The 9,945-nt window shown below is 30.9% G+C and overlaps 1 protein-coding gene across 1 annotated transcript; it reads right to left on the bottom strand.

Annotated features, from left to right (window-relative positions):
* On the bottom strand, nt 4,055–5,743 carry LOC109353409 (transcription termination factor MTEF1, chloroplastic). Its single transcript, XM_019595670.1, has 2 exons — nt 5,154–5,743; nt 4,055–4,424 (listed from the first exon to the last, which is right to left on the bottom strand). Exons 1-2 carry the CDS (start codon nt 5,679–5,681, stop codon nt 4,143–4,145), a joined length of 810 nt encoding a protein of 269 aa, XP_019451215.1. The 5' UTR covers nt 5,682–5,743; the 3' UTR covers nt 4,055–4,142.

Raw genomic sequence — 9,945 nt, forward strand, 5'->3', positions numbered from 1 at the left:
TTAGAAAGTGTTTTAGAAAATTTCAACGGTTGAATATGTTCTTGACATGCTCATGAACAACATACTTAAATCTCATCAACATCCATTGGTTGAATGTTGAGAGATCAATGATTGAAGATGGAAGAAACAATGAGAAATGAGAGAAAAAGATGAAGAGATGATTTACCTCCTCTTGGCAAATTTTGAAAATGAGAGAGTGTGAGAGTGAAGTGTGAAGTGTGAGGGTTTAAGGAGATAGGGAAATCAGATTTCCCTCTAGGCCATCATGAAAAATCTTCAAGGGTGACTAATGATGAGCTCATGAGATATTTGAGAAAGTGATGTGAGATTTGCTTTATGGAAGTCAAATCTCACATCCCAATGCGAAATGATCACCTCGCGAACACGTGCGATAAACATGCCCGAGTATTATCGGCCAATACTCGATCGGGTATTATAAATTGCCCGATTTCAATATCTGATTAGAATTTCGGATTTCGGCATTCCGAGTGAAAAATATTTAGAAAATAGGTATGGGTGTACTCAGGGTCTACATTGACTCGAAATTAAATTACGAAGCCAACGGCGCGATCGGAATTCGATTCCGAGTTACGAAACTCAAAACCACTTTTTGAGCCGTACCGGGTGAGATTCGGCCCCGACAGCGGTCCGAAACCGACTGTCTCCGAAAATCATGAAACTTTACCACTAAATTGGAAATAGAATTACAAGACTAAAACTCAACTAGAGTTTCGTCTAATTCTTTACCGAAAATTCCCAGAAATTCATTTTCGAAAATATAATTAATAACAATAGTAATAAAATCTTATAATTCAAAATCGTAAAATTTGCGGTGTTACAAAAAGAATTGAAAATTATTAATGTTAGTGAGTTTGAGAGTTGAGATGACTTGTTGACTAAAATAGGTGAAATTTATATATTGAAAAAATTATATAAAATATATATGTGTGAAATTTGTATGATTATCTACCAACAAAGACAATAATTAAAAGAACATAAAAACATACATATGTGTGCGTTTGAGAGTTGAAGATGATAGATTTGTTGAATAAAATATGTGAAATTTATATGAGGAAGAAATTATATCAACCACAAATGAAGAAAAAATTGAAAGTAGAATAAAAATAAAATCATACCTTGATTTGGTTTGAGATTTGAATATGGTAAATTTGGTGAACACAATTCAAAAAAGTGAGAAATAGTATAAAGTATATAAATGTGAAATTTATATATTTATCTACCAACAAAGACAGTAATTAAAAGAATAGAAAATCATACATGTGAGTGAGTTTGAGAGTTGAAGATGATAAATTTGTTGAATAAAATATGTGAAATTTATATGATGAAGAAATTATATCCACCACAAATGAAGAAAAAATTGAAAGAGAATAAATATAAAATCATACCTATGATTTTGGTTTGAGATTTGAAGATGGTAAATTTGGTGAACACAATTCGAAAAAGTGAGAAATAGTATAACATATATATATGTGAAATTTATATGATTATCTACCAACAAAGATAATAATTAAAAGAGTAGAAAATCATACTTGTGATTTGGTTCGAGATGAGGATGATACGTTTGCTGAATAAGATATGTGAAATTTATATGATAAAGAAATTATATCTACCACAAATGAAGAAAAAATTGAAAGAGTATAAAAATAAAATTATATCTGTCAGTTGGTTTGAGAGTTGAAGATGATAAATTTGGTGAAGTCAAATTGAAAAAGTGAGAAATGGTATAGCGAAGTGAGAAATGGTATAGCGAAGTGAGAAATGGTATAGAGTATATCTACCAATAAAGACAAAAATTAAAAGAATACAAAATCATACCTATGATTGGTAGCAAGGTGTTGAAGATAAAAGATGTTGAAAAGAATATGTGAAATTTACATTATATATACAGAAATTGTATATACTGTAGAAATTATATTTACTGCAAATGTAAAATGTCATTTTAGTAATTTAGCGACCCTTCATATTGAGAAAAATGTCCTTTACTTTGTACACTTGTCACAAATGTAGAGTATCTAATTTTGTAATTTCAATAGTCCTTTCTTTTCTTATATAGATAATAATTTCAATAGTCCTTTCTTTTCTTATATAAATAATAGATATGATATAGAGACTCTATGCTCAATCACAAACCATAGTCAAAATTATGATATCATGTATAATTAAATATTTAAACAAAATTATGATATCATGAATAATTAAATATTTAACCAAAATTATGATATCATGTATAATTCTCTAAAATAAAATATATAAAAATTAAATATTTAATACTTAAAAATAAGAATGCTGGTGAGCAGACACAAAATGCATGAAGATGCATTAGTATTAATAAAGGGAATTAATACGTAGGTGGTGTAATTTTGTTATACTTATTTTAACATTAGTAAAAACTTATATTTTAGATTTACACCACATACCATACGAATAAGATATATTTCTAATTTTTTTCTAACTACAACCCTATCTCGTTATATCATTATATATAATTTTTAATTATAAAAGTCTTAATCTATAACGTACATTTATTAAAATAAAAACATGGTCCACAGGTATCATATCAAGATGGAAGTTATAATAATAAGATATTAAAGAGTTGATATATATAATTATAATTCTGACGTTTAAAAAGTATTATTATCATTCTGACGTTTTTATAATTTTTTATTTGTATAGGATTAAAGTTTTTGAATTACACTTTCTAAAAAGAAAGGTCCTACAAACAATTTAAGAAGCGTGAATTTAAATATGACTATGAAGTTGTTAGCAAGGTATTCAGTTTTAGCACTACAACTAGGAATTAATTCAAACCTTTACTCGGGAACCATCATAAGATGAACACAAAGAAATAGAAGAAGTTTTTCTTTCACAAGGTGTGGATATTGTTTGTGTTACTATTAGTATTGATGGATAATCAATGTTGAACAATATAAAGAATCAATCGCTAAATCTATTAGTTCAATGTCTCATTCTTACTCTATAGAAAAATATATGGAATTTCTTGACTCCATAGAGGATATTCTTCAAAAAATTACAATGTAGTGATGTTTGCAGAAAAGGTAATGGAGAATATATCTAGAGTAATATTTAGGCATTTTAGTTAAATGGTGACTTTATGTTTCATTCTTCTTATGTATCCTTCTTGAAATATTTCTAGAGCACCTCCTGTTTTAGTTATGAATTTTCTGCTTTTTAAAATAAAAACCTGAATTTATGTTATTTAAGTATTGTATTGGCTTTTCATGATTTAATTTATTTTAAATGTTTTCTATTTTTTACACTAGTAAATTAACTATTTATTTGAGTAGACAATCATGTCAACAAGTTCTAGTGCATAATCAACTAATCAAGTGACTTACATGATGATATCGATGATTTAATTATACTTTCATTAATTATGGAATAAGGAGAAAAAAATTTATTAGTAAAACACCATACAAAACTTTTTTATTGATGGACATATACTCTTCAAGTTATGACTTATCATGAAGCTAGATGTTTTGGTAATTTCAAAATTAAAAAAAAATTTAATATATACACTGACCGTGTAAGTATTTTTTACATTGTCAGCAAATCATTCACTATTGATTTGTTAATTATCATTAATCTTCAAACAAAAGTAATACTAATATATGGTGGAAGATTTTAAACTCTTAAAAATGTATTTTAAATGAGGTGAGGCTGTGTCTGGTCACTACTTAAGCTAGGATATGTGCACAATATAAATATCAATGTTAACAAAAAAAACCAAGCCATAATTGATAATTACATGTCTATTACCCTATTTTATTCGCAAACTACAAGTACATTACTAGTTACAAATTCTGAGCAAATAGTTATATGCCTATACTACTATGACAATAAGAATATGAATATTTTAGATGGAAAAAGAATAAGCAAAATTTTCAATTTATCTAATTTAGTGACTGTTATAGACATTGACATGTCAAGATTTTGGGAGTCCCTAAAATTGTATATCTACTACATTTATATCCATATTGGCCACAAATGTTAACAATTATTCAAAACGTCAATGTTTTTGAAGTTGTTGAAATTGTTATTTATGGGAAATAACATTTCATACATGAGAATTAGGATAGAACATTTTAGTGCATCATTCAATTTCACTTCCACTTGGCATAGAACTTATCATCACCCCACATCAACATTCTATTCAAAGGGATCCTCACACCCCTTTCCTTTAAATGCAAATGCCTTGGCACAATTCTCTTCTCCAAACTAAACCCAAAATATTGTGGAAACTTCTTCAACTCTACTAAATCTCTTTGCATCTCATTTACTAGGTATTCAAACTTGGGCTCCAAGTTACTCTCCACACCATACCCTAAAATTGCAGGCAACCTCTTACAAGCATTTGCTGCTTCCGCGTATGAAAATCCTCTTTCCTGCGGATATAGATGATACTATAATTAAATATTTTCACAAGATATTATTTTTTTGAAAGACTCGTTTTAATTCTTCAAAACTTGTATGTGTATGAAAATTTGAAAATTAAAATATTTTAATTAGAAATATCAAATTTGAGTTAAATTAATTATTTTTATTATTTTTTAAATTTTGACAAGACTACTCTCAATATGTACTAATTTGGTTTTTTACTTTTTAGAGAATCAAGGACCAAAGTGTATATCCATTCTTATTTTAAAAAATTAATATTTATTTATTATTTATAAGCTTTTACACATAATTATCTCATCCACTTCCCATTTATATTACTTTTATTTAATCAACACATGAATGACTAATGATGTAAAAAGCTCTTATTTTTTGTACTATTAAGAGTATCCTCTCACCTTACAGGTAATAAACTAATCAATTTTGGAGTGCGTGATTTTTCTTTCTAACAAATGTAGCTCCCAAAATTTGTACATTTTACATTTTGATAATCTGAATATCTGGCGAGATCTTACACCAGTTCATTGTTGGTGTAAAAATCTCTTATGGTATCAATATATAAATATCCTTTTATTCATTAATAAGATAAAGTTGCTGGTGTGACACATTTTAGAGGAGTATACAATTGTTAGAATGTTAGTCTCCAATTATAAATACCCCTGACATTAGTTACTAAAATTAATCGATTAATGTGAGATTAATTAAAAGTGATTATATACCTGAAGGAACCTCATCTTGGGTCGCATCTTCTCAACGCGCGTGTTTAACAAATGCGCATTTTGATTAGTAGGCACGTTCAGATTCTCCACCCCAACTTGTTTTAAAAACTGAAGCGTAGGTTTGAGACACAATTCCACGTCAGATAAAAGTAGTTTAGGACAAAGCATAACAAGAGCGCGTGACTGTTCCACACTTGCTAAGACATCAACGTTAAGAAAATCGAAGGTTGGAGAAATGTGAGTGGGGTCTACAAAGTTAGAGAATAATTGAGGACAAAGAGATTGAAGACGAGGAAAATCTTGTTCAGTGAAGGATTTTGATTTGAAGAAGTTAACGGTGGTGATGACGTGGTTGACGGCGTCAGGGAGAGGGAGGTTGTCGGGTTTGGTTTTGGGATCGATTATTGTGAGGGTTTTGAGGTAACGGACGTTATCACGGTAAGTTGTTTGGAATTTGATGTAACGAGAAGAAGAGTGTGAAGAAAAGGGGTAATAAGATAGAGTTGGGAGATGAAGAGAATGGAGCATTTCTGTTTTGGGTTTAGTTTCTTTGATGGAAATGATTTTGTGTGGTTTGTAAATGTTTGAGATGGATAGGAAGTGATGAAAACCTTATGATTGGTTTCTTGGCTACTTTTGTTCCTTTTTTATTTCTTACATGGGAAAACAATTTTTTCCAAATATATTAAATTAATGTGCAAGCTCTTGAAAGAAAGAAATGTTAATTTAATAATTTAAGATTCTATTAAATCTTCATATAATACATTAGATAAAAAGTTTGATTCTTATAAACGACATGACACTAGTTAAGAGGAAATTCACATTTTGAAGAAATTAATTAGGGTGTTGTAGTTATACAAAAAAAGATGTGGAAGTTTGGTTGGTTCCTATAAATTTTGGTCCATAGTACGACTTCAATAAAGGAGAGATTAATCTTTATAGCATTAACATGGTTGAGCAAGAATTCCTATAAAAGAAATTATGTTATAGACATGAAATCAAATTGATCTCTATATTTAGGTTTTATTTGGTTGTACAAGAGAAAATAAGAAGAGAGAAAGAAGTGAGAAAGGAAGAGGTGAGAAAGAGAAAGAGGAGAAATAGAGTAAATTTTAGCGATGTTTGGTATAAGAGAAGAATGAGAGAAAATGAATAGAAAGATATATTTTATTCTCTTTCTCTTTTGTTTGGTTGAATAGAAAATGAGAAGAGAGATGATGTTATGATTAAATGACAAAAATGTCCCTGATAATATTTAAAACTAAAAACTAGAGAAAAAGTTGAAGGACATTTATGTCATTGCATGCAAAAATTTCATCTCCTCCCACTTTCTAACCAAAGGAGGAGAGAAATTTTTTTATGTGGGACCCACATACTTTTTTGTCTCTCATCTCTTTCTCTCTTGTAAACCAAACAAGAGAAATTTGCATTTTCTCTTCAATCTATCTCTCACCATTTTCTCTCCACTCTGACTCTCCTCTACCAAAGAGAGGCTTAAGGCAACTTTAATTCAACTGAGGGAAGATAGGAAGGTACGCGATTTAGTGAAGGTATGTGTTTTAATAAAGGTATGGAATTTAATGAAAGTATGGAATTCAATAAAAGGGGGAGAAGTTGTTTGGTTTGGTTAAACTAAAGGGTTGTAGGTTAACTTTAGTAAGAGCTAATTAGTGGGCAAATGGGGATGGAGAATGCTACACGAGAGAACAACCTATGGTATCGAATTATAGAGTCTTTGTATGGAAGACATGGGACTGAAACCATTGCTAATAATAAGAAAAATTCATTATGGATTCGAGACATGGGTAGACTATACTCGAAGACAATTGATGACAATAACTGATTACAAAAATGTATTTGAAGGAAAGTTGGGACGGGAAAACCACTAGTTTTTGACATGATTAATGGTTATATTTTGACACTCTTGAGGTCAAATACAAGAGGCTTTATAACCTACCATTGGATAGGGAATCATCCATCAACGACTTAGGTCATTGGTCGAACGAAAATTGGGAATGGTCCTTATCATGGAGATGACATCCTTTTATTTGGGAATCTGAACTAACTAATAATCTCATGCATGACTTACAACACATTACTCTTAGGCAAGGAACAGAAGATAGCTGAGAGTGGATTCACGACAAGTCAAACCAATACATGGTCAAATCAGCATACCAGATTTTCCTTAGTAAGGCGAATGATCAGACACAACATCACAACTTATCCAAACTTTTGTGGGAGTCCAAAGCACCCTTGAAGGACATCACTTTTTCTTAGAGAATTTTCCAAGATAGAGTACCTACCATGCAAGATTTACTTAGGATATGAATTTCATAACTACAAGGAGAAATCACGTGCAAGTTATGTGACAAAGAACCAGAAACTTCTCAGCACTTATTCTCGGGATGCGGGATCATTTACCATCTTTGGAAGATGATTTACAACTAGTTGGGGTTTGATATCACTCTTCCAAAGGATACTAGAAGTTACTTCACAATGCATATGGGCCTCTCTACTAACAAAAAAACAACAAATTCTGGAGCATCATATGACTATCAATGATATGGTCAATCTGGTTGGCAAGGAACGACGTCATATTCAACTCTAACAAGATCATTTCCTAACAAATTGTGGAGACTACGAAGGTGAAATCATAGCTTTGGATTAGAGGAAAAACTGATCACACAGTTATGTCATACTATGAATGGATTTCGAACACATGGCAATGCTTACTTTCTTAATGCTCCTAAATTCTTCTTGTAATCATGTGACTAATAATGCTCTCTTATAAACATTGTACCATTGATACCTTATATTAATACAATTTTACTTGTAAAAAAAATTAAAGGGAGGTATCGTCTAATAGTATAAGGTTCTGTTAGATCTCTAGAAAGACCAAAAAGTCAATGGATTGATTCCTGTAAGCGACACTTGATGGAATAAGCAGTCATGCACCCTGAAAATGATTAGTACCTTACCCAAAAGATAAATGATATCATTGGTAGTACAAAAAACTAAAGGGAGGTATATAATATATATGTATTGATTGTGTAAGAATCTTTTTACATTTTCAGCATATTTGCATCATTCATGTATTAATTATTAGAGTCTAATATTTATATATTGTTAGTGTAAAAATTATATATTCACTATACCATCTATCATTTATTTGGATTACTTTTTTGAAGAGTCTATGGTGATTCAATGTTACTGATAAATGATATAATGGCAATGTATAAAACTCATACATTATTAGTATTCTACATTTTTCTCTAATTATTATTGATTTTTAAATAAAGTATATACATGAAAAGGGAGTAATAGGTGGTGTAAAACTTTTATAGTAGAGATACGTGGATATTAAACTACTCTCTTGTATCAATAATTTATCGTGCATCATTTCATCAGTGCAAGAAATAGACAATTTTTGTTAGTGATAAGATGTTGTTACCGTTGCTTGCAACAATTCTAAATGATACAAAATAATCACGATCAGGTCGCTCTTTTTAAGACGTTTCGTTACACTGCCCAAAATGTGCATACAGGCTATCAACCACGTTGTCTCCAGCATAAAACAGCTCAAATCTCTTCTATCAATTTCTTATTGCACTGTAAGAGCCGATCTCGAATATACCCACCACATTATGGCTATCAGTGTCAATTCTCAAAATGCCCACAATATGGCTACCCATGCTAATTCTTTTCCCAAAATCTGAATATCAGTGTTAGTTCTCAAAATGTCCACAATATGACTATCTGTGCCAATTTTTCCCTCAATACTAACTACCAATATTAGTTCTCGAAATTCCCACAATATGGCTGCATGTACCAATTCTTAGTGTCACAGAAAGAAAGGGGGAGAAGTTTGACCGAAATGCATCGGCTAGAAAATATGAGGGAGAAAGAAAAAATTGAGTGAAAGCACATTCAACTTGGAACGAGATATAATAAGGGGAGGAGACCTATGTTTATAACATATGGTTTTTCAATTCTTCTATGTGGGACTTTGAAGTTTTTAGATTTCACACCCAAAAGTTCTTACTAATGGCTTCGAACAAACCAAGTTCCAACAATTTTGAAAAAAGTTGTGTGTGGTTTGATTCTATAGATGGAGTTCACGACTACGAGTCACTCTAGTAAAATATAAATCTTATTCACTATGCAAAGGTTCAAGTTGCATGACACATTTGTTTATGCACAATCTTATTGAGACTACGAAAATTCTTGGAAATTCGTTTTTTAATTTCAAGTGAGGAATTATTGGAACTTGGTTTGTTGAAAGCCATTAGTGGAAACTTTTGAATGTGAAATCTAAAAAACTCTCCAGTCCCACGTAGAAGAGTTTTGAAAAAACAACTTCCAAGTCTCATATTGGATGGTGGAGGAACTTGGAAAAAACCATATGTTATAAATAGATGTCTCCTTCCCTCGTTATAACTCACCCAAAGTTGAATGCACTTTCATTCAATTTTTTTGTTATCCTTCATATTTCCCAGCCGATTTCTGGCAAACTTCTCCCCTTTCTTTCTATGGCACTAAGAATGGTCACATGCAGCCATATTGTGAGAATTTCGATAACTGACATTGATGGTCAGTTTATGGGATAAGAATTGGAATGGGTAGCCATATTGTGGGAATTTCGAGAATTGACACTGGTAGACATATTATGGTGGGTATATTCGAGATCGATTCCTAGTCGCGACTCAGTATTATTTCGCGTCATTTAGAATTGTTGCAAGCAACAGTAACAACATAAGGTTATTTGAGCAATTCAAGGACCACTATAATAGAG

Source organism: Lupinus angustifolius, chromosome LG08 (assembly GCF_001865875.1).
Source record: "Lupinus angustifolius cultivar Tanjil chromosome LG08, LupAngTanjil_v1.0, whole genome shotgun sequence".
Lineage (NCBI taxonomy): Eukaryota > Viridiplantae > Streptophyta > Magnoliopsida > Fabales > Fabaceae > Lupinus > Lupinus angustifolius.

Excerpts from the sequence above, each read along its gene's own strand:
- LOC109353409 (XM_019595670.1), bottom strand. The coding sequence starts at position 5,681 with ATGCTCCATTCTCTTCATCTCCCAACTCTATCTTATTACCCCTTTTCT. Across the intron at positions 4,425-5,153 it reads CCAAGATGAGGTTCCTTCAG|GAAAGAGGATTTTCATACGC; the intron begins GTATATAATCAC and ends CTATATCCGCAG.